This window comes from Marmota monax, unplaced genomic scaffold (genome assembly GCF_021218885.2).
Source record: "Marmota monax isolate L192 unplaced genomic scaffold, Marmota_monax_Labrador192_F-V1.1 WCK01_AAM20220418_F8-fsc00417, whole genome shotgun sequence".
Lineage (NCBI taxonomy): Eukaryota > Metazoa > Chordata > Mammalia > Rodentia > Sciuridae > Marmota > Marmota monax.
The window spans coordinates 532,194-555,896 of record NW_026693442.1 but is presented as its reverse complement, the minus strand read 5'-3'; the positions used below and the strand labels follow the sequence as shown (position 1 = coordinate 555,896).

The following is a 23,703-nucleotide window of genomic DNA, read 5'->3' as shown; positions in this document are numbered from 1 at the left end:
TTTTAATGAGTTATATCCAGAAATCTTTATGGAGATGGGACACAAATGAATATGTAATTATGAATAACAATCAGATGGATAATTGAGAGATGTTTGCTGCTCTGCGATAGGAAAACAATTACCTATAACATTTATTTTCCTAAACAGACACTTATATTCTGGATATTCTCTAAACATTAATTGGCATATTTATTTTAACAACATAAATATGTTAATATCCGATTTTTTTTTTTTAGAACTACTTCAGTCTGTGTGCACAAGAAAATACAGAAGACTATAAACAAAGTGTTAAAATGTGGGGGAAAGAAATGAGTAGAGGAGGCAGTCCACTCCTGATTCCAGGCCTGATCAACCAGGCTTGCTTCTTCACATGTGAGGTTTTAGGATGGCATGGGACTTGGGGGCCGGGTCTGAGGATGTGGGTCTCCTCCTTGCAGTGTGTGTTACTGCTGGTTACTGATGAAGAGTCCTGCCCCCTCACATGTTGAAGTATAACATTAGGGAAGCTCGCTGAGGCAAGCATATACAGTAGAGTTTATTTAAAAGGGGGTAACATATGGGCTGGGGTTGTGGCTCAGCTTTTCATAGAGATCAACCAATTGGGTAAGTGTGCCTTCTCTCTCTCTCTCTTTTCTTTTCTTTTTTCTTTTTGAAGACATGCCTGCATCTGTATTCCTTTACATATGTCTAGAAGTTGTTAAAAATAAATAACATACCAAAACAATGTTTTAACACTAGTAATGTTCACTGAAAGAAGCATTATATGTCACACCTAAATATTATTAAGGAGCAGGGTTTGGTACATAATTTTGAAGTTCAATAAAAAAAATGAAAATTCAAAAATTATGATGTCATTTTATTTTATTTTTTTAATTATTTATTTATTTTTTAGTTTTTGGCAGACACAACATCTTTGTATGTGGTGCTGAGGATTGAACCGGGGCCGCACACATGCCAGGCAAGTGTGCTACTGCTTGAGCCACATCCCCAGCCCCAATGCTGTCATTTTAGGACAATGATAGTGGAGCATTAAACCGAGTGGCTTTCTCTGTGAAAGTACAGAGATCCTACCTCCATAAAGCCAGATCCCACAAAGCAGCAGTACTCCAGCTGCCTGAATGCCAAGTTTCAGCTTCCTAGATCATGAAAACTAGAATTTTCTGGCGCGGTTTTTTAAAGTTTCGATTTCTCAGAAAGTGAAATTAGCATGATCCCGCCCCCACCCCCACCCTCCTGAAACTCAAAAGAAAACTAGGAATGCAGACGTGCTCTAATCTGCCATCTTGAACCTCCCTCACTTAGGTAACTTCTTCACAGGCTTCCCTTCCCGCCAAAAGCACCTTTATATCTTCCGGGGTCTCAGACCTCAGCCAGCTTGCTTGGGACTGGAAGCCTGCCTCCTGTATCCCTGGCCTCAGCTAAAAAGTAAGTCCTATTCTAACGACCAGTTCTCACTGTGTATTCGGTGCAGTTAAGAAAAGCATGGGACTGGGGTTGTGGCTTAGTGATAGACCGCTGGCCAAGCACATGCGAGGCCCTGGGTTCGATTCTGAGCACCACATAAAAATAAACAAAATAAAGGTATTTTGTCCAACCGCAACTAAATTATATATATATATATATATATATATATATATATATATATATTTTTTTTTTTTTTTTTTAAGCACGGACGGACCCCCTGTACTCCCCTCCTCCTCTCTTGCAAGCTACTCTGGCCACAGTGTGATTTTTTTTTTTCCCCCTCCAGGACTGGGAATGGAATCCAGGCGCGCTTTACCACTGAGCTCCACCTCCAGTCAGGATCTTATTTTTTAATTTTGATACAGGGTATCGCTCATTGCCGAGACCGGCCTCAAACTTGCATCCTCTTCCCTCAACCTCCTGAGTCTTGAATCGCAGCCTCTTGAATCGCTAGGATTACAGCAGCGTATCACCGTGCCCGGCACACAGTGGATTTTCATTTTAGGGTTCTGTGAACTCTTTTTAAAAAAATACTTCTTTTTAGTTGTACACAACACCACTACTTTACTTATTCATTTTTAAACGTGGTGCTGAGGATCGAACCCAGCGCCTGGCATATGGCAGGCGAGTGCTCGTGCTCATGCTCCACCGCTGAGCCGCAAGCCCAGCCCCTGGGATCTCTTTCTAAGACCGTTCTTTCGTGGTTCTTTCCAGACAATCTGTACTTACCTTGGGAATGAAGATTCCCCAACGTTGGAACGCCGAAAGGAGAAGCAAGCTTCAGGCTTCATGATGTATTCACGAGGGCGCAGCTGGACTGAGGGCGCCGCTGGACTGAAGGTGCCGCTGGACTGAGGGCGGTGGTAACCTTCAGAGAGAAGAAATAGTTTTCAAGCTCCAGGAAGAAAAGAAAGCAAGCCCGGGAAGAATGCCAAGTTTCAGCCTCCTGGACCACGAAACTAGAATTTTCCCGCGTTTTTAAAGTTTCGATTTCTCAGAAAACTATAAACATGATCCCGCCCTCTTGGTGCTCATCTTTGGGAGGAGGGAGGGAATGCTCTTTACCCGAGTGAACTCTAGTTATTTGGCTTGAGGCTAAAGGAACTGTCTAGCAGAAGAAACACATTAAACCCTGGGAGAACAACGTCTGGAAAAAAATATTTTGGAATACACACTCAACTGTTATCCTCCAGGGAGGGGAAGAGTGGAGAAAGAATATGGAAAGGAAGGGGGATTTTACTTTGTACAATAAGCTTTTGTCAGTAAGGAAAAGAAAGAAAAAAATAAGCAAGAAAATAAGAAATACTAGGGTCAGAGAATTAAGAGTGCATTTTATTGACTTCCTCACTTAATTTTTCTAGTAGCTTCTATAATCCTGGGAGTTCTAGTTGGCACCCAGTTGAAATTCCTCCTGATGGGTGGGACACAGTGAGGTTTGCCTGTAATGTCAGGCACTCAGGAGGCTGAGGATCACAAGTTTTTGTGAGTATGTGTGATATATATTTTTTTTTTAATTTTTTTTTTTTTTTTTTTTTTGCGGTGTTAGGGATTGAACCCAGGGCCACAATTGTGCATGCAAGGCAAGCACTCTACCAACTGAGCTGGGAGGCTCACAAGTTTGAGGCCAGTATCAACAAATTAGAGAGCCGTATCTCAAAATGAAAAATTAAAAAGGCTGGGGAGAGCTGGGGGGTGCTCTGTGGCAGAGCACTTGCCTAGCATGTGTGAGGCACTGGGTTCAATCCTCAGCACCACATTAAATAAATAAATAAATAAATAAATGTCCATCAACAGTCATAAAATATTTAAAAGGGTGGGGGTGGGATTGCTGGGGATGTGACTCTGGTAGAGTGTCCCTGGATTCAATCTCCTGTACCAGAAAATAAAAGAAATTCCTATTGGTTGGGATGGTAGTGTAGCTCAGTGGTAAAGTCTAGCATGATCAAAGCCCTGGTTTGGACCCCCAGTACTGAAGGGAAAAAAAGAAGGAAAAGAAGAAGTTCCTGCTGGATCCCCTGTTATTGACCTCGCAGCTGATAGTGTAGGTGTCATTCTGATTGGCTGCTCCCACTCCATAGCTCACACAAGTCACTGTTCCCTTGAGCTTTTGTTCAGTTTCCTTTGGGTGCCCTTAGAGACTGCAAGAATTGTCACAGCATGGATTTAACAATCATTTTTATCGAGGAGAAAAGGTGTTGTGCAGTAGAGGGATTTGAATTAAAGATGCCACAAACCAGATCATTTATTCCCAGTCTTGGCTGCTTGTCAGATCCTTTTGACAGAATTTTCAAAAATTCAGATTCTAAATGGAGTTTCTCCCCAGGCACACTGACTATTATATATTGGTGCAATATTATTCAGAGGCAGAATAATATTACAGCTACATAACACACTTACATAGGGATAAATATACAAACAGAAGCAAACAGGCATCTTAAGAGTTTTCATTTGAAATCTTAACCATAAGTTAGTTATTATTGAAAAACTTATAATTTAGGAATTGATTCTCATCTTTGCCTTAATATTTCCTTTCAATATAATCTTCCCATCAGTGATATTAAGACATCTATATAGGATGACAGCTCTCTAAAATATCCTTCCAAGTCCAAATCTTCAAAGTCATACCAATCTTTTGTGGGGAGGGGGGTTGCATTGAACCCAGGAGTGCTCTATTACTAAGCTACATCCACAGCCCCTTTTATTTTTCATTTTGAGACAGGGTCTCACTAAGTTGCTTAGGGCCTCACTAATTGGCTGAGGCTGGCCTGGAACTTGGGATCCTTCTGCCTCAGCCTTCAGGTCACTGAGATTGCAGTCATGCACTATTGTGGTATACCAATCTTAATTGTGACTCATACCTTTTTATGGCTTAAAAGAAGTAAACCTTTGATGGCTTATTCATGGATGCAAAAGTTGTCGCTAAAGAGGTTGCAAAAAAATGTAACCTTCCCAAGATCCAGAAAGTTCATTCCCAGAATAAGCCAAAGAAATCAAAGACTGTTGTCACAGAAAGCAAGAACAGTGTTTGCAAAAACAAATTCTTCAGTGGGCCATGGGAATGTGAGAGGCCTCTGGTCACAGACCCAATAACCTGTGGCACCAGGTGGGCGATGCTAGGATAAGGGATTCCCAGCACTATCAAGATAATGGCATCTGAAACAACAAAGCCTCTTCTGAACTTGTGCTTCCTATTGAGACAAACTCCCCTGAGAACTGGCACAGTCAGATAAAGAGGGTGCTGCTTGTCACATGTTTTGTTCACAGCCTGTTTGGAGAGTCACCTGATAAAAGCCAGCATTTGCACCTTCTGGCTGGGAGAGACCAGAGAAAATGTTTTCATTCGTCACAAGGTCAGGCTCTTGGAACATAAAACAAGACAAAAGAATACTCTCATAATTTTTCTCTTTATGACGTAATAAAAAAGACAGAGATGAAGATAAAAAGAGAACTATTCCTGGGAGGCTATTGATCACACCCAGAAACTAATTCACTAGAGTCACAATTCAGAGAACAAAATTTTACAAATGTTTTTTTCCTGTCAATCTGCATTTGGAAAGGAGAGGACAAGGGGGGAAATTTTCTACCTTCCTCTCTTTACTGAGCATTACGGAGAGAGATCTGTGAGAACTGACTTTGGAAAGAATTCTGCTGTTTCTTGTTGGCTCTTTCAGGATCCCTTCCACAGGTTCCAGAGCAAATGGAGCAGCCCAACATTTTAGGATCTCATTGACATTGGCAGAAACTGTAGAGAAGGCGAGTTCTACTTTCTTAGGATTTTTAGCTGGGCCTGATAATTGACATGTGACAGATTAACAAGAGAAAAGTCATACAGATTGTTTTTCTTTTTGCAATACTGAGAATCAAACCCAAAGCTTCACATATGTGCTCTACCCCTGAGTTACACTCTCACTCCTTTTTATTTTTATTTTTTATTTGAGACAGGGTCACACTAAGTTGTGCAGGCTGGCCTCAAACTTGCCATCCTCCTGTCTCAGCTTCCTGAGTGGTTGGGATTATATACATGCCTGTGCCACCACACCTACTTCAAAATGCATTTGGGATGGCTAAAAATCTGCCACTTTGGGCTGGGGATATAGCTTAGCTCAGTTGGTAGAGTGCTTGCCTTGCATGCACAAGGCCCTGGGTTCAAGCCCCAACACCACAAAAAAAAAAAAAAAAATCTGCTACTGTTTATAACCTTTGGGCAAGTGGAGATGTGTTTTATAGACTTATTGAGTTCTGTCCCTGGCATGGCAACTACCACTCCTCAAGGAGGGCACAACTATCCATGCCAGCATCTGACAGTGGGGAAATGAGAGGAAAAGAATGGTTTTGTCCTAATTATGTCACTCTGTTGCTGAGTCCCCTGAAATGTTTGTACCCTATATTGCCCTATGTTTTATGGAGTTTGTGAAGAACTTTTCACCATTTGCCCACCCATCACCCTCTTCCTTTCTGTTGGTATGAGTTTAAGCTGCATCAGGGAATGAGCTGGAACCTAAGGGGCCCTACTGCACCAAGTATCAACTTGCCCTGGGCTGCTATGTGGAAAACGCCTCACCTACAACATGGGAGACTGTGGAGTGGGAAGAGACCAACCCAATCAGGATACAAAATGGAATGTACACTATGATTACAACTCTGCAAAAATATATCTGCCAACGGACTAATATTGGATATAAACAAGCAAAAATGAAAGTATAACTGCATGTCTGGTAAGAATTGGGATGAGTTTTCTTTTGTGGTTCTCTTTTTTTTTTAATCTTCCTGTCACTACATAGATTCTGTAATGAAAGTTATATATTTTTAAATTTCTTAGTGTAGACAATGCTTTTCTTTAAATATTTCCTGTTATGTCATTCATTTGCACAATTATATTGATTTGGGACAAAAATTTAGAAGCTAAATACAACCAAGTTGGTGAATACCAAAAATATATAAGTATATTCAATCCTAGTATCAACATAAAATACTATCAATATGGACACTTATGCCTTTCATTTTTATGTAGAGAGGTAGAAAAGCCAGTGGCGTATATGAACTATGGAGGCAAACAAAAGGATTTGAATCCTCGTTCAGAACTTACTAGTTCTGTGATCTTGAGTAAGGTATTCACCTTTTAAGTCCAGATTTCTCACCTACAAATCAGAGCTTATAAGGGCCAAATTGTCTTGAATTTCCCAAAAACAGGCTTTATTTAAATGTAGTATTTATTTCAATCTTCATCTTTTTCTTCAGGCATAGGTATGAACTTTTCCCTTTCTTTTACAGATGAGAAAATGGAGTCTTACAGAAGTAAAGCAATTTGCGAAGGTCATACAGCCAAGTAAGAAAAGAGTTGGAGGGCTGGGATTGTCGCTCGGTAGTAGAGCATTTGCCTAGCACCAGGTGAATACTGGGTTCCATCCTCAGCACCACATAAAAGTAAAATAAAAGTAAATGTCCATCTACAACTAAAAAAGTATTTAAAAAAATAGAGCTGGAATTCAAAGCCAGGGTCAATCTGACCCTAGGACTCAAGGTTTTAACAATACTTAATCCTAGAAAATGTTGTCTACATGTACAATGGAGTTTTATTCAGCCATAAAGAAAAAATGAAATTATGGCATTCAAAGGAAAATGAATGGAACTTGAGACCATCATGGTAAATCAAACTCGGAAATTAAGGGTTGGCCAGGTGCCATGACGCAAGCCTGTAATCCCAGCAGCTTGGGAGGCTAAAGCAGAAGGATCACAAGTTCAAAGCCAGCCTCAGCAAGAGTGAGGCGCTGAGCAACTCAGTGAGACCCTGTCTCTAAGATAAAATAGGGCTGAAAATGTGGCTCAGTGGTTGAGTGCCTCTGAGTTCAATCCTCAGTACCCCTCTCCCCCCAAAAAAGAAAGTTAAGAGTCATATATTTTCTCTCATATGCAGATGCTTGAGAGGAAAAAAGAAAACAGAGGTGGGGATGGATCCCCTAAAAATCAAAGGGAGATCAGTAGAGGAAGAGATGGGCAATGGGAAGTGAGGGGGGAAGTGCTGGGGAGTTATATTGGCCAAATTATGTTGTTATATTGTGTGCACATACAAATATGTAACAACCAATCTCATCAATATGTACAACTATAATGCACCAACTAAAAAAATGTAGGGAAAAAACAGTACCTTATCTTGCCTTACATAATTAAGTCCTGCTATACATAATTCAAAAGGTGGCCGGGAGGTTAAATGATTTATTTAAAACAATTTTCACAGTGTTTGCCACACAGTAAACATTTAATACAGGTGAGCCATAGACATATATGTCAGAGAAGACAGGAATGTAGGTGTAAAGACATTCTTAGGTATTAACAATGACTTGTGGGGTTTGTCATGTCTGCCTGGCTAGGAAAGGGGCCTGCGCTTTCTTCACTGTCCTCAGTCCTCCTTCTCTCATCACCTGCCTCTTCCAAGATATACAACTGGGCAAAGTAGACAGCCTTTCCTGAATTAAAACAGGAACTTTAAATGCAAAAGGCCAAGATAATTCTGAAATAGTAAACAATAATAAGGGAAAATATAGCCAGGTGCCATGGTACAAGCCTATAATCCCATCCATAATTCTCCACATTATGCTTTCCCTCCAAGGTCTTGGTGCAAGGTGATGAACCTTGGTTTTACTCTCCATGGTCCCTTGCGGTCACCTTTTTCTGAGATATGAATATCTATCTTTTGTGATCAGAAACTGATGTCAGCATTTTGTTCTATTATTTCAGGCAAATAAATAAAACTATACAGCAATTGGGTTTTCTATGCACTTTCCATCAGTATCGACATAAATAACGTGATTTATTCAGACCACCCTTTTGCTCAAGAAATTCCATTTTGGGGAATTTATAAATATACTAGAAAAGGAAAACATTGTATGCCTATATGCCTGGCTTAATTTTAGTAGCATAAAGTTGCTATTGGCACAAATAAAAAGGAAGTGTCTATTGAAATTTCATTATTTGGCTAGGATGTTGTACAACTACTAAAAATTATAATTTTGAAGACCATCCTAGAACATGGAGAAATGCCTACATTAGTTAGCCACTGTTACTAAACAAACAGCCAGTCATAAAATAATAAAGATTGTTTTAGTCAGCCTTTTTGCTGCTGGGACTAAAAGACCTAACCAGAACAAATATAGAGGAGGAAAAGTTTATTTGAGAGCTCACAGTTTCAGAGATCTTAGTCCACAGAAGGCTGGCTCCATTCCTCAGGGCTTAAGATGAGGCTGAACATCACGGAGGAAGAGGGTGGCAGAGGGAAGCAGCTCACAGGGTGATCAGAAAGCAGAGAGAGAGAGAGAGAGATCTTCACTTGTTAGATACAAATATATACCTCATAGTCACACCCACAATGCCCCACTTCCTCTATATGTCACTCAGCTAATCCCAAAAAAAAGGTTTAATTCACTGATTGGATTAAGGCTGTCACAACCTGATCATTTCTTCTCTGAACTTTCTTAAATTGTCTCACATGTGAGCTTTTGGGGGACACCCCACACCAAACCATAACAAATGTTTATTTCTCATTCATGCATTTTCAGGTCAGTTGGGATTTGTCTGATTTAGTTAGGATTGTTTGAACTTGGCTCAGGCCATGAGTTGAGTTGAAGTTGGCTTCATATGTCTCTTATTCCTTGGTGACCGATGGGCCATCCAGGGCCATGTGTTTCATATGACAGAAACCCAAGAGAACAAATTCAATGCTAAAAACATATATGACATGTGTCCACATCACAGATACTAATATTTCATTGGCCACATCAAGTAACATGGCGCCACGTCCACATAAGAAAATATCCCCAGCTCTAATGTTAGAAACTGCAAAGGGTCAAGACATAGGGAGGGGTGAATTATTTGGAACAATAATACAATCTGAAGCAATGCTTCACAAAATGTTAAATACAAAAAAGCACATAGATAGGATATAAAGCTGATTACAAAATTTGATCATAACTCTGTAAAAGTGTTTTTATATCAATAAAGAATGGAAATAAATAAGCAAACTGAAAAAAATCATGCCTGGAAATTGATACGATTTAAGTACCTTTTATTTTTTTTCTCCATTTCTCAAACTTACATGACAATATTATATTACCCTCCTTTTTTATACCTTTATTTTATTTACTTTTATTTTTATATGGTGCTGAGGATTGAACTCAGTGCCTCACACATGCTAGGCAAGTGCTCTACCACTGAGCTACAGTCCCAGCCCCTACCCTCCTTTTTAAAAGGAAGTTTTTGAAGCTTCTCACAGCTAGAAACTCTTTTATCTGAATAATTTTGTTGTTTTATCCATCATATTAAGGCAGTATAATAGGAAAAAAAAAAAAAAAAACAAGAAACATCCCATACTTGAAACAATAGGCGGCAGGGGAGAAGTTTTTCCATTCAATCCTTGTCCAGGACAGCCGGACAGTTACAACTGGTCCCTTGGTGGGCCGGAACAGTTCAAAATGTCAGCTAAGAGAGTTTCTCCAAACCCTGTCTGCTCTTCCCACCTCTGGGAGGCTGAGGACCTGTATCTGAAATTATATCCAAGAGTATTTCCACATTTTTTTTTCCTGGATTGAAGCCTCCTCAGTATCTATCAAGTTTCCCAAACTTTTCTAAAAGTTAAAAACAGTCTGAAAATAGGAATACTTCCAAAGCAATTTAAAAACCCATATTATAAAATTACACAATGAGTACAGTGGCTCTTGCCTGTAGTCCCAGCTATTTAGGAGGCTGAGATAAGGGGATCATTTGAACCCTGAAAGTTCAAGGCTTTGTCTTAAAAAAAAAAAAAAAACAGGGCTGGGGCTGGGGCTCAGTGATAGAGCGCTGGCCTAGCACACACACACACGTGAGGCACTGGGTTCGATCCTCAGCACTACATAAAGATGAAATAAAGATATTGTGTGTCCACCTACAACTAAAAAGTAAATATTAAAAAAACAAAATCAAAGCAGGGTGCTGTTGTGCATGCCTGTTATCCCAAGACTCAGGAGGATGAGGCAAGAGGATTTCAAATTCGAGGTCAACTTTAGCAACTTAGCAAGACCTTGTCTCAAAGAGGAATAGGGATGTAACTTAGTGGCAAAACACTCCTGGTTCAAAACCCAATATCCCCCCCCCCAAAAAAAAAAAAACCCTTACAAAGGCAAGATTTTATTGAAGGGCACAAGATTGGCTCATCCATTTGGGGAGCTGACTAAAGAAAGGGAACTGATTTTATTTCTAATATATTTCCCATACATTGGAAAAGGGATATGCCAGGAAGATTTACATAGATTCTGCTAGGATAACAACAACTTCTGTGAATAGTCTGGAATGAATTGGATGCTATCTTCAATATATTCTTTTTAAAGCAATAGAATGGCCACAAAAGCCACTTCACCATCAGGGGGGTGGAAAAAGTTTCATGGAGGAGATGGGCATTTGAAGCACTTGACTGAAGAGTAAGGATTTCAAAAGTGGAAGGGAGAAAAAAGGTTAAAGACTGAAAAAAAACTGTCAGGGACAGACCAAGAGCTAGGAATGTGTGTGAGTGGTATAGGTGATAGAGTTGCCACCCAGGATCCCTATAAAAGAGCTCTGAGGGTTGGACTATAAAATCAACACCCAAATCATCATGAAAAGGATCAGAGAGGTGCAAAGGCCTCTCATAGACAAGTTTCAGGTCAGCAGCAGTGTGAGGCTGTGTAGCATACATGAGTGTATTGACACGTGTAGAAATGAATGTAAGCAAAGTGTGTATATGTTGCGGTAAATGAGGGAAAGACTGGAGGTCAACCCAGAATCTTTAGAAATTAAGGGGAAAAAATTTCACCTAGGCAGACAGTATTGAACAACTAATGGTCCTTGGCATTCTAAATTTGAGTTAGCTTATAAACCTGACCTGCATAGTCCTTGTACTGAAAACATCTCTATTTTAGAAATGATTGCAATATAACAATAGATATTTCAATAATCTGATGTAGCCTGAGTACTCCTTACATTTGAGCCAGATTACCAACTCCCCTTATTGTAGGGTTCTGCTCTTATAATTTGGCTTCCTATGCTATTGTTGAATGCACAGATTAGCAAAAGCCTTTGACCCAATTTGTTATAGCAATCCTCAATGTGAATTAACAAAGTGGCATTTTGATTCATGCATTGGTCTTGGTTAGCATAAAGCCATCCCCTAGAGACTGATCTAGACTTGCTGCAAAGAGGAAATCAAGTTCTGAACCTGTAAAGCTTGAGACCTATAACTAGCTAGATGCTAGCCCAGGTGCCACCCTTGAGACCCAGTCAAAGTAATGGGTCTAGAAGACACCCTACCACCCTGACAAAATAGGCCAGTGAGGTACATTAGGTGTTGGGGTACATTAGGACACTGGAGGTGTAGTTAAGGTTGTGGTTAGGAGAGTCACTCAGGGCACAACATGGGAAGCCTGGAGAACTGGCTTGGTTTGAAGGCTGTGGGGACTTACAGGAGGTAAGTGGTAGCAGAGGATGTCATAAAAGCAGTTCTCTGAGGATAAACTGCTTGCATGACAGAACAAAAGCTGGATTGAGTTAGGAAGACTGGAGACAGGGGATCAATCCTAAGTCTGCTGTAATTGTACAGGGAGGAGAGGTGGACCCGGAAAAAAGCAGTGCCACTGCAAGCAAGGCTCAGCCCCAAGAGACATTTCTGTGGCTCCAGGCCATACTGAGGTGCCTTGGTTTCTTTACATATAATATTATAAAAGAAAAGCTGCCATCTGTCAAGGAGGAAAGCTCTGCTTTTTCTGGCTCCCTGTGTTATTTATAATAATTTTCAGAAGGCTGCCCTCTTTTCATAAAGGAGGTAGAGGTGTTTAATGGCTCTTGAGGCAAAGCAGAGCTTATGAAATTTCTCAGACTGGGAACATTCTGAACTAATCCCGAACACGATATTTCTCTCCAGTCCTGAAAACTGCTGAATACTGTCTAAAACAATATGATTGCCCCCAACACCAATGGCACGGCTAAACAGAACTTCTGTTGCTCCATGGTCCTTAAATGCTGTAAGAAGTGCAAGCTTATAGCGTCCTGTGTCCTCTACTCTCTTGCACAGAATTGCTACATCTTTGGGCCTATAGCCACATTGGAAGAGGCTGTGACATCTTTCTACCACATAGTTTGCTATTTGTTCTATGGTTAGGTTAGTCTTGGTTTCAAACACCCCACGTAGAGCCTGGGCAAACATTGCTTCCTCATAGGATGCTTCTTGGAATAATGCCAATGTGTCCAGAGACATGCTGGAGGGAGGGTTTGCTTTGATCATCTTCATTTCTTCTTTCATGACATTTGCTATTTCCAGAGCACAGTGGATCCCGTCGGTGATTGTTTTTCGAGGAAACTGAGCAGAAGGAGGGGGAAGGCCATTGTCATCTGCATGATGGACTTGGAAAGGGTCCAGAAAAATCCAGAGGATCCCATGGTGAAGGTCTTCACTTCCAACCCCCTTCACCTTAGGGTGGGTGATACTTCTAGCCTTCAAGTACCAATCACCATATTTACTGCAGAAATTCTCAGTCTCATCCATTACTATGTGTTTAATCTTTGGGAACTCCTTTTGCATGAAGGTTTTCTGGGTCACAGCATGGCAGGTGGTTTTTTGACTGTAAGGATGAAAAAGAGAAGAGGGTTTCAGACATATAAACCAAGGGAACACTAGCATTCATTACTCTGTGGATTGAAATCAGGCTAATTCTCTGCAGACAGATTCGTCAATTCAATAGTGTTGTGAGTAGTGCAAAACTGCTTAACTTACAAGCTACCTGATACATAGAATGCAGAATTTTACACACTCCTCTTTGGGGTCATCTAGTTAAATATGCACGTCAAATTTTCATTATTATAAAATAGGTAGATTTTATTGTTTCTATTAGCAGTCCATTTCTACTGCTTGACCATCTTTTTTTAATATTTATTTTTTTAGTTTTAGGTGGATACAATATCTTTATTTTATTTTTATGTGGTACTGAGGTTCGAACCCAGTGCCTCAGAGGTGCTAAGCGAGCACTCTACCACTTGAACCACAACCCCAGCTCCACTTGACCATCTTTTGAAGATGAGATCCATTCAGCTAAAGGAAATTCCCACAGTAATTTGTACCTTTTACTACCATTTCTTTGCTTTCTGTCTTTTTTAGGGCTGGAGCATAGTCTTCTAGAGGCATATCATAATCTTTATAAGCACAAAAGTTACACACTAATCAAATTCCTCTAAAGCAAATTCTATTTCTTCACTTACTCATAGAACAAAACTGGAAACTTCTTTAGGTTTGGGAGGCTTTTTCTCTCAGCTCAATGTCTCTTTATGTTGTAGCATATGTATATGTATGTGCATACTTATATAATTATAAATATGTTTGGGTGTGTATATATATAATCATATATACATATAACTTCCCCCTTAACAAATTTGGTTATTTCTTACCTTCTCTAATTTTAATGTAAGTAACAGTACACACTCCTACAGATTCCCTAATTTTGTTTAATGCAGTTCCTGAGCCTTTTTTCTCTATGCCTTGATCCATAACTGTCCTTCTCTTCCAGTTTAGACTGTTGTGAGCGCTTGAAGAAGTGATTCTTAGCTATCTCTGTATCCCATCACCCCCATCCCCCTAATTTGTTGAATTAGCCATTTAAAATTTTTTGTTGTTGTAGATTGACACATAACCTTTATTGTATTTGTTTTTATGTGGTGCTGAGGATTGAATCCAGTGTATCACACATGTCAGGTGAGCACTCTACCACTGGGCCACAACCCTAGCCCTGAATTAGCCTTTTGACAGGGATCTTTATATATATATATATATATATATATATATATATATATATATATATATATATATATATATATATATATATTTAGTTGTACACGAACACACAGTATCTTTATTTATTTTTATGTGGTTCTGAGGACCAAACCCAGTGCCTCACACATTCGAGGCAAGCATTTTACCACTGAGCTACAGCCCCAGCCCTTGACAGGGATCTTTTTAAAACTAAGCCATAAAGCTTAATAATGAATATAGTCCTGGAGTTGTGGCTCAGTGGTAGAGCGCTTGCCTGACATGTGTAAGGCCCTGGGTTTGATCTTCAGCTCTGTATATAAATAAATAAATAAGATAAAAAGATCCATTGACAACTAAAAAATAATAATGAATACAGTCCTTAGCAGAGTTCACAGGATCCTTCATAATCTTGCATCTGCCTCCCTTCCCACACCAACACCTGCCACATACCCCTTGTCCCACACTGCTCCTATCAGACCTATCACTCTGGATCTCTGTGTCTCCATGCCTTTGAACTTGCTGTGCTCTTTGTTTGGAAAACACTCCAGTTTTATTTCTCCTACTGATTTATTAAGAGTGTGCCCCCTCCAAAAAAAAAAAAAAGTGTGCCCAAGAGTCTCTTTCACCAGAGTATTTGCTGATATTCCTACCACTTGTTAAAATAAGCATATCTTTCTTATACTAATTACACAACACTTATGTTGTTTCTTTTTAACAATAAAGTCTTTGATATACTTTCCCCTCTAACACTGCTCCTTACAAGCAGGCTGAAAAACTCATACATTTAATATATAAATGGTGCTCAAAAAAGATTTCTTTTTTTTCAAAAGCATTTCTTGAATATAGTAAACCAAATCAAAAATCAAAATGAATTTGCCCTCATTGACTGAATTGTATAATAACCAGTATATATTATTGAATTGAAAACTAGAGATTTAAATTAGAATTAATTTTTCATGTTTTCTAAAATCATTGATGTAGAGCAAGATGTTATTTAAAAAGTCAAATTATATTTAAATTTTGAGTTCCTACTAAGCACAGTGAGTAATCTTATGACTTTAAAATATTATCAAGCAAAAGGTATATTTTTTAAAAAATAGCCAGGTGTGGTGGCGCACACCTGTAATCCCAGGGCTCAGGAGGCTGAGGCAGGAGGATCAAGAGTTCAAAGCCAGTCTCAGCAACCTAACAAGGCACTAAGCAACTCAGTGAGTTTTATATATATATATATATATATATATATATATATATATATATATATGGCCTGGGGATGTGGCTCAGTGGTTAATCCCCGGTTCAATCCCCTGGGTTCAATCCCCAGTATCAAAAAAAAAAAAAAAAAACAGATATATTAATTTCTACTTGTCATAGATTTAAAGTCACAAGTGTGGCTTTAATCCACGATCTATGGCTTTATAAATTTAAGTTATACCTATTTGGCTTATTTATAATATGTTTAAACTTGAACATTACAAATTACCCATTTACAACTCAACTACCTGATCATTTGGATATATGTAACTGGTTTGGGCTCAAACTTCTGCAGGAAAGAGGCATCACAAAATCTTCAACTGAAAACACATTTTTTAAGTTTAGTTGGTAAAATTCTTACATCACAAAATCCCTTAGGGTGACACTCTCACAAACATAGAGGATCTCTTTAGGTTTGCAGTGGAACAAGTTCTTCACTTCCTCCATGATCTTCATGGCTAGGGCTGTCTTCCTGGTTCCTGGAAGGCAGTGGATGAACAATTCCCGAGTTTCCTGAAGGCTCTTGGAAAGCAACTTGCTCTGCTCCTCTACAAGCAGGCTGAAAAACTCACAGCCCAGCTGGTCACTCAGAAGAGACCTGGAGCACAGTGAGATGACCACAAGGGCCTGCAGCAAGTTCTCCATTTCATCCACATTGGAGAGCCTGTAGGATTGGGGGTAGTGTACAAGGACTTTACCAGGTCTACACTGTCTGCTGGCCAGGTGGATCACCCTTGGAATGATGCACATTTTCCCTGTGTAGCCACTAACACTTTGCAGTTTCTGCTTTAACTGATGAGCAGTGTTTCGAGCATATTCAAACCCTTCAATCCAATTTGGCTCTATTAACACTGTGTAGAGTACCAGGGGGCTGTTAATTGCTATCAGGAGAGCATCGCACAGGACGTTCTGCTCTTTGCTTAAGCCAACATCATCAGCCCAGCTTCTAGAAAATATCACAATCCCCTGAGAACAAGGGCACATCTGTGTCTTCATTAATTCCTCCAGTTCTTTATGATCTGAGAACAGCTTCTTACAGAGGGATTCTGGTTTAAATTGTATCGTTTCTTCTTGTGTCACTGAAAATTTGAGGAACAGGAGTGAGTTACCAACATTTACAAAAGCATAACTAAGTATTCCCACAACATAGTAGGAAAGGATGACTTTGGCTATCGGTTTCCTAGTTGCAAAGAGAACATCCCCTTTTCACAGTCCAAGGCTGCAGTCAGTCCAAGGACTCTTCACAGTCTAAGGCAGCTCTAGCACAAGGGAAAGCTCTTAGGGAGGGATCTTTTCAGAACAGCCTCCTAGCTCTTTTCTTCAACCCTGGATGGTCTACAACTGCTGGGAAGGAGCTCCTTCCTGCCCAGGACCTTGTACATGCGAGGCAAGCACTCTGCCAACTGAGCTATATCCCCAGTCCCCCTGTTAAGGACTTTTAATGAACCTGATGCTTTTGGAAAACTAAGAGCTTTCTTTCAGAATAGTGATTCTTAACCAGAGGCAACTCTGCCCCTGCCTAGGAGACATTCGACAATGTCTAGAGAGTGTTTAATTGTTACAACTAAAAGGATGCTACTGGCATCTAGTGGGTAGAGGCCAGGAATGCTGTTAAACATCTGATAATGCAAAAGGCACCCTCTTTCCCCCAATAAAGAATTATGTGATCCAAATGTCAATAGTGCTGAGGTTGAGAAGGAGTTCCGATGATCCCATATATACACATAAGCATGTGTATGAATATATATATATATGACATATATATGTATGTCTATTTCAGGACCATTATGTCTGTTTAATCTTACATTTGGCTTTCCCTAGGAAGAAAGACTTGGACCAATTGCTACTAATTTATTCCCAGCTTCCCCCCCACTCCAGTGCTGAAGATTGAACCCAGGGTCTTGCACATGCTAGGCAAGCACACTACCACTGAGCTCACCTTTAGTGCCCATCTTAATTTTACAAAATAAATATCTACTCAGCTGAAATCAAGAGGGAATACCTGGAAACAAACGTTGTTGCAGAGCTCCCTTAAATTCCATGACTTTCATGGGATATGCTGGGCTTCTTAGGGCAGATGAAGTTGATGAAATCAGGTGAGCACTGTAGTCAGTAGCCAAACTGGGAGGAGCTAAGCAATCACATGGAAAGTTGTTTTAGACAAAAATAAAGATCAGAAGTAAAAGAACTTTTTTACTGCTCTTACTATTGGGCACATATGATATGTATTGTGCCTAAGCTGCTGTCACTCTAACTATGTCTCAACCAGCATGCATGTCAAGAATGAAGTCTGGGGACAGCTGCAGGGGTCATGCACAATCTAACTCACTGTGTGCTCATCTTAGACAAGTCATTTCACTTCTCTCATGCCAGAGGGAGGTGATGATCCCTAAGTGTCCCTCCAACTCTAATGATCGGATTCCAGGTCATCTCTAAGAAGAAAGGGTATCTATTAGGGGGTCGGTGAAGGTTAAGTACAAGTTGATTTTATTCTTACAGTTGTTGTTTAAGTCTCTAATTTGGTGCCTGTGTGGGTGGGGAGGAAGGTGAATCAAAAGAATTTAAATTCTGAACCAGAAAAAGGATAATCAAATAAAATTCTATAATCACTAGAGTCTTGATCTGATGATCTAAGCTTCTCTTATCAAATTTGGAACATACCAACGATGAAGCCCAGGTAATAAGCTTAATTTAGTCTATAAGTCCTTTGTGGATTGATTAGGAATCACCAAGGCTGTAAGGGAACAAAACTCTAAGGGAAGTAATAACACTAGGGGTTCTCCTCCCCCACTGCCACCCCCTGTCCTAGGAACTTCTTATCATTTTCCCCTATTTGGTGGTGCCACAAATCCAGTGGTTTAAAGTATTAGCTCCCAGGGGTATTGAAACAGTTCATATTTGTCAAAATATGTTTCCCTTGAAAGTCTTAGTGCAAAGTAATTCTTTTTTTTAAAGGATTAATGGGACTAACCTATATTTTTTGTGGTTGTAGATGGACAGCATGTCTTTATTTTATTTGTTTCATTTTTATGTGCTAAGCATCGAACCCAGTCCCTCACATATGCTAGGCAAGCACTCTGCCACTGAGCTACAGCCCAGCCCTTCAAAATAATTCTTAAAGAGTGTTTCTCCAAAGATCATCTGTGGGCTGAGACTTTCCACTTAGAGTAGGAAAATCAGCCTGCAAAACTTTTTAAAGAAGCCTTTATAGTGCATAAAAGGAAACTTTTACTAATTCATGATTGATGGCATACTAAAACTTTCTCCAAATGGAGTGAAATCCAAGTATTTCTTAACCTCAAAGAGTTCAGATTCTGAGTCTTTGGAACTAAATATGTTAGAAAAAGGACACCATCATGACAGAACCTTTGTAAGCAAAAAAGCACATTTCTATTTTAATTGGTCTATTTTAAAAGGCAGAGAAGGAAGCTCCTCCCTCCCTCCCTAGACAGTGACTCACTTCCCTCTTTACCTGACTGAATATCCAGCATCATGACCACCCATTCCTCAGCCGTCAGCCTTGTGACAGAATTGTCCCTCATGATCCAGGAATCTGGGGCCTCTGCAAATACTATACAACAGAAAGGCTCTACTTGAACCACACAGACATAACCAAACAGGACATCTTTGTGGTATACATTCAAGATTTTGGTAGTAAACTTCACCTTGGGCTTCTCACAACAGAAGTGGAATGTAGGCAATTTTTCTATGCAGTTTTCTATTTCTTTTTTTAGTAACTCAGGGTTCACTTTTTCTTTCCTACATCCAAACACTTCTTTGCTCTTATCATCGACCCCGAAAATTAGGTATCCCCCTTGAGTGTTGGCAAATGCGGAGACATAATGAGGCAGCATCTCTTTAACCCGAGGTACAACCTTTTTGGTGGTAAACCTTTTAAACTCGACATGTGTTGACTCCGTAAAGTTGAGTTTCTCCTTATATGTGAGTTTATCCCTTTCAAAAAATTCCAAGGCAGACATCTTCATGTCTTCCTCTTCCTGAATGTATCTGTTGAGAGCTTTCTGAGGATTCAGCTTTGGTCTAGCTCTTGGAATTCTAGATGATTTCTCTCTGAGAAGCTCCAGGGCACTGCTGGCACTCAAGTTAATGGCAGAAGTCACGTCTCTCTGATATAAATTGGAGCGCAAGCTGCAAATCCTCAGTGGGAGGCTGCAAACATTTGGGCTCCATGATTTCACAAAAATCAGGAGATTGTGCCTGTACTGCATGTAGTCAAGGTATTTCTGTGAACCTGAAGGAAGGAGCTTTTGGAATGAAGTTTCCAAATCCTGTCCCAGTCCTTGACATTGGTAACTGTAGGTTTCATCATCAATCTCTGCTTTGATCACACCCCCTCCAGAATTTAACAGTGCACAAATAGCCTGGATGATATTTGAATTCTCAATTCTTTTCAACCTGCTATCGGTCATCCTTTTCCTGTTCTCTTCTCCAAAAGTCACTTTACCCACTTTTATGATGAGCTCAGCATAGTGCGTTTCTACATCAGTTTGGAGACTTTCCATTTCAGAAGCCTCTCTTCACTCCGAACCACAAGAGAAAGGGGTTCCTATAAGTAATCAGGACAGAAATGAGGTTTCTATGTTGATGAGAATTCCAGAGATGAATATTTTCTTCAGAGCTATAAATTTTTGGAGATACATTTTAACATTAGAAATAATTTTTGCCATTGCTGTTTTCTAACAACTTTACCAAATATCTTTAGTCTTTCTAGCAAAATAATAATAATAATATATATAAGGAATGCTTAATATTTTGCCATAATAGAAAAATTATATTGCTGACATTTTCAGCCATTTCTCACTTAAAATCAGGAAACACCAACACTGAGCCCAGATACAAAGGGCACAGGTTAGCACAGGAGCCCAAATATGTTATTAGAAAATATGTGGAAATAGAAATTAAAATCAGATGCTCCTAATTATAACACAAAGGGAAAATAAAGGCAAGTAGTAGAGAAATAAGGGACTGTCGTTTTGGTAAGCATATATGCTATAAAAGATCTTGTTGTAAAAACAAACATAACATTTGATATTGCTATGGGTTATTTTATATATTTTTAAAACCTTATTTTACTCCTGAAAGAGTGTCATCCAATATCAATGCAAACTTTTAAGCTTTTTTACACATTCTTCTAAATTGTAAATGTGTATTTCTTCATAGACAGTGTGATGTAGGAGGGATTTTCCTTTCCTTCAAATAGTTCTGCCCTGGGCTATGGAAATCTCCAAGACTTTGAAAAAAACATGAGTCTTTGGGGCCTGGATATTAAATTGTAGGCAGCCCTTCTTTTGTTTCATAGTCCAGAGAAACAGTCACTTGAATTGAAATTAGAGCTCTGAAGCCAATATTTCAGAAAGGACCCATTCTAAATAATAATTACACAACAAAATATTTACTAACTCAGGCCACAAGTCTTCCTCAGGCCACAAGTCTTCTTCTAGGAGAAGAGTACCTATCTCTTCTGTGTGATGTTTGCAAAACAACATTGTGGATGTTGTTTGTAGTAAGAGGGAAAAATCAGGCATCCAGCAGGATGTGTACCCTCCCCTGATATTAGGTTCTTCCTTGTCACCTTCTTACCTCCTTCATGCAAAACCAGAATCAACCTGAGGAACTTCTATTTAGTCTATGAATCTCTCTTATAAGCACCTGTAAATGTGGAATTTTATGGTTTCTTAGGGAAATTTCTCATAACACTCTATTTATATCATAGAATCACAGCAGTGTTGGAAGGGACTTTCAAAATTCGACCATCCAACTGATTCTTAAATTCCTTCTGTAATATTCCCAACTCCCAACAAATTGCAATTCAACAACTATTTGAATACCTCCAAGGACTAGAAATGCATTATGTTTCAAAGTAGTCCATTCTATTTTCTGACAGCTCTGTTAGAAATAGCTTCCTTATTTTCAGCTGCAATTTGTCTCTCATAACTTTCACTGCTGGGACCCATAGCCCGAGTCTCACTGATTTTGAACTAGCAGACCCTATAGTTGTTTTACAACTCCCAGTCTCATTGATGTTACTTGGAACCTGATAACAACCATGAAATGTCAGCTTTCTGAGATTCTAGGTCCATTTGAATATCTTTCCATATTTCCCAGAATTTCTCATTCATTTCCCTTTACAAGTTTCCCCTTAGTTACTATTATACTAAATCCTTCATGCTCTCAGACATAAACTTCACCTAAAATAAGATAAATGAGATTTTAAAAACTAATTTTTTACCTGATGCTCCTCTATTTCCTCTTGATGTTTCAGTTCCACATCTGGCTTCAGTCTGAATGTTTGCCTTCTGCCACGGTCTCTGTGGCCCTGTGATATCAGCCTGGGAGAAGCAGGAACTCTGCCAGACTCCCCCAGTCATCATAACATTGACCCACTGAGGAAGGCTGATAAGGACTCAAGAAGAGCCTATGTCAGGGCAGATCAGCAGGCCACAGGCTGACCTCAAAGAGTGAATCAGGTCCTTGTTGTGGGGGAAATTCAGGGGTTTTCACGTGAGTAGCCAAAGTTAAATGTACAACCTCTAAGTGAATGAGCATCAGTTCCACACACCAGACAAGCATCTTTCACCCTGGTTGATTTTGTTGCCAAGTTCCACATTTATTTTAAATTAGGCTGCTCTGTACATTTTCATTGTGAGCAATATTAACTTATTTCATCACCTTCCGAATTTCTTGGTTCTATTCTACTTACTTCTCTTTCTCTTTGATAAGACCCGGCCTAGTAAAATGCACACAGATGGGGAGCTGGTTGTCCCTGGCCTGAAGGATTATAGTTTTTCATTTAATTTCTCTTTTTTTCCCTTTCTTTTCTTCAACTGTACTGTAATGTTTTAAAATGGTTCACAATAAGCATGAATCATTTTTATAATTTTAAAAAATAAAGTGTTGAGAATCAGGTATCTCATTTGGGGATGTTGATTGAACTGGATCAATTTTTTTGTAATAGGCTAAATAATGGTTTCCCCTTATTGTCTTTGCTATGAATTGGTAAATGTTACCTTATAAAGAAACATGGTCTTGGCAGATGTGATTAAAGATCTTGAGATGGGGAAATGGAGATTATCCTGGATTACCTGGTGGATCCTAAATATTGTCCTAAGTGTCCTCATAAGAGAGAGATGGAGAGTTGATATATGCAAGACAGGAACAGGCAATGTGATAATAGAGACAAAGAGTGGAGTGATGCAGCCACCAGCAAAGGAATGCTGGCAGTCAACAGAAACTGGAGGAGAGTAGGAATGGATTCTCCTATAGAGTTTTTAGAGAGAGCAGGGCCCCAAAGACACCTTGATTTCAGCCTACTTAAACTGATTTTAAAAGATCTGTGAATTTTTTTTCCTCTAAGCCATTAAGTCTGTGGTAATTTGTTATGGCATCCAGGAAACTAAACACTTCTCTCTCCATATCAAACCAGCCAAACAGTTCTATTTTTCTGCTTCAATTTGTTTACAATGAAGTCACATTCTTACATAGGTCTCTGGACATGCTTATTTTATTTTATCTGATCTTTTTTGTTAACTTGAGGTTAGCACCCCTATAAAGTTCTACTTTGTTGGCACTAGTCTTTACACATGTTTGGCTGAGTGGAGTTTTCAGAATAGGAGACAGAATGGATATTATGGCATATGATTATCTAAGAAGAATGGTAAGTTTTTACAGCCTGCTCTCAACTTCAACTTTAACTTCTTTTTTTTTTCAACTTTAACTCCCTTTTCTGAATTCAGTCTCACTTCAGTCCTACTACCTGTCTTCATTCTCAGTCTCACTCCTGCACTGAAATCTTCTGCAATTATTTACTTTTAGAAGGGTAAAAATGATTACCACTTACTAGAAATGTTCTTCCTTGATGCAAGGGACCTTGCTGGGAGCTGTACACACTACATGGAAACTGAGATTACATGACCAGCAAATGGAAATGCTGGGCTTCAAAACCAAATCTAATTCAAATGATCCTTCTCCTGTTTCAGCATTTCAGGTGTGGGCTTCTGGGTTGCTTGACAGCCTTCAGAATCAGAAGTTTCCCTAAGTACCTTCTCTTTTCCTTCCCAGTCAACCAGTCCGGAGAACAGTGAGCTGGATTGTTGCTCCCTCCTTACTCTCCTGTAGTGCAATGTAGAGGGTCAAATCAGCCAAAGGGGGTAGGTATAATGTGGACA

At 39.5% G+C, this 23,703-nt stretch overlaps 2 protein-coding genes and 1 long non-coding RNA gene across 6 annotated transcripts in view; 1 reads left to right on the top strand and 2 right to left on the bottom strand.

Moving 5' to 3' along the window:
• LOC124101502 (schlafen family member 13) overlaps positions 1-2,326 on the bottom strand; it is a 19,022-nt gene extending 16,696 nt beyond the window's left edge. The window contains exon 1 of the mRNA XM_046457514.2: positions 2,194-2,326. Within this exon, the coding sequence (XP_046313470.1) occupies positions 2,194-2,255 (62 nt within the window). The 5' untranslated portion in view covers positions 2,256-2,326. The remainder of the gene's footprint in view (positions 1-2,193) is intronic.
• On the top strand, positions 1,252-23,703 carry LOC124101501 (uncharacterized). 3 transcript variants are annotated; one of them, XR_009228036.1, is made up of 5 exons: positions 1,252-1,425; positions 2,179-6,179; positions 6,736-6,790; positions 12,785-12,940; positions 21,801-23,703. It is a non-coding gene; the product is annotated as an uncharacterized LOC124101501 (long non-coding RNA). The 3 variants fall into 3 exon arrangements; XR_006854626.2 differs by having other exon boundaries at positions 6,736-6,852; XR_009228035.1 differs by lacking the exons at positions 12,785-12,940; positions 21,801-23,703 and having other exon boundaries at positions 6,736-9,582.
• Slfn14 (schlafen family member 14) lies at positions 9,755-21,961 on the bottom strand. Of its 2 annotated transcripts, XM_046457511.2 has the most exons (5): positions 21,768-21,961; positions 18,990-20,084; positions 17,520-17,648; positions 15,879-16,596; positions 9,755-13,085 (listed from the first exon to the last, which is right to left on the bottom strand). In XM_046457511.2, the coding sequence occupies exons 2-5, from the start codon at positions 20,038-20,040 to the stop codon at positions 12,260-12,262; spliced, it is 2,724 nt and encodes a 907-aa protein (XP_046313467.1). In that variant the 5' UTR covers positions 20,041-20,084; positions 21,768-21,961; the 3' UTR covers positions 9,755-12,259. The 2 variants fall into 2 exon arrangements, with proteins under 2 accessions (XP_046313467.1, XP_046313468.1); XM_046457512.2 differs by lacking the exon at positions 21,768-21,961 and having other exon boundaries at positions 18,990-20,152.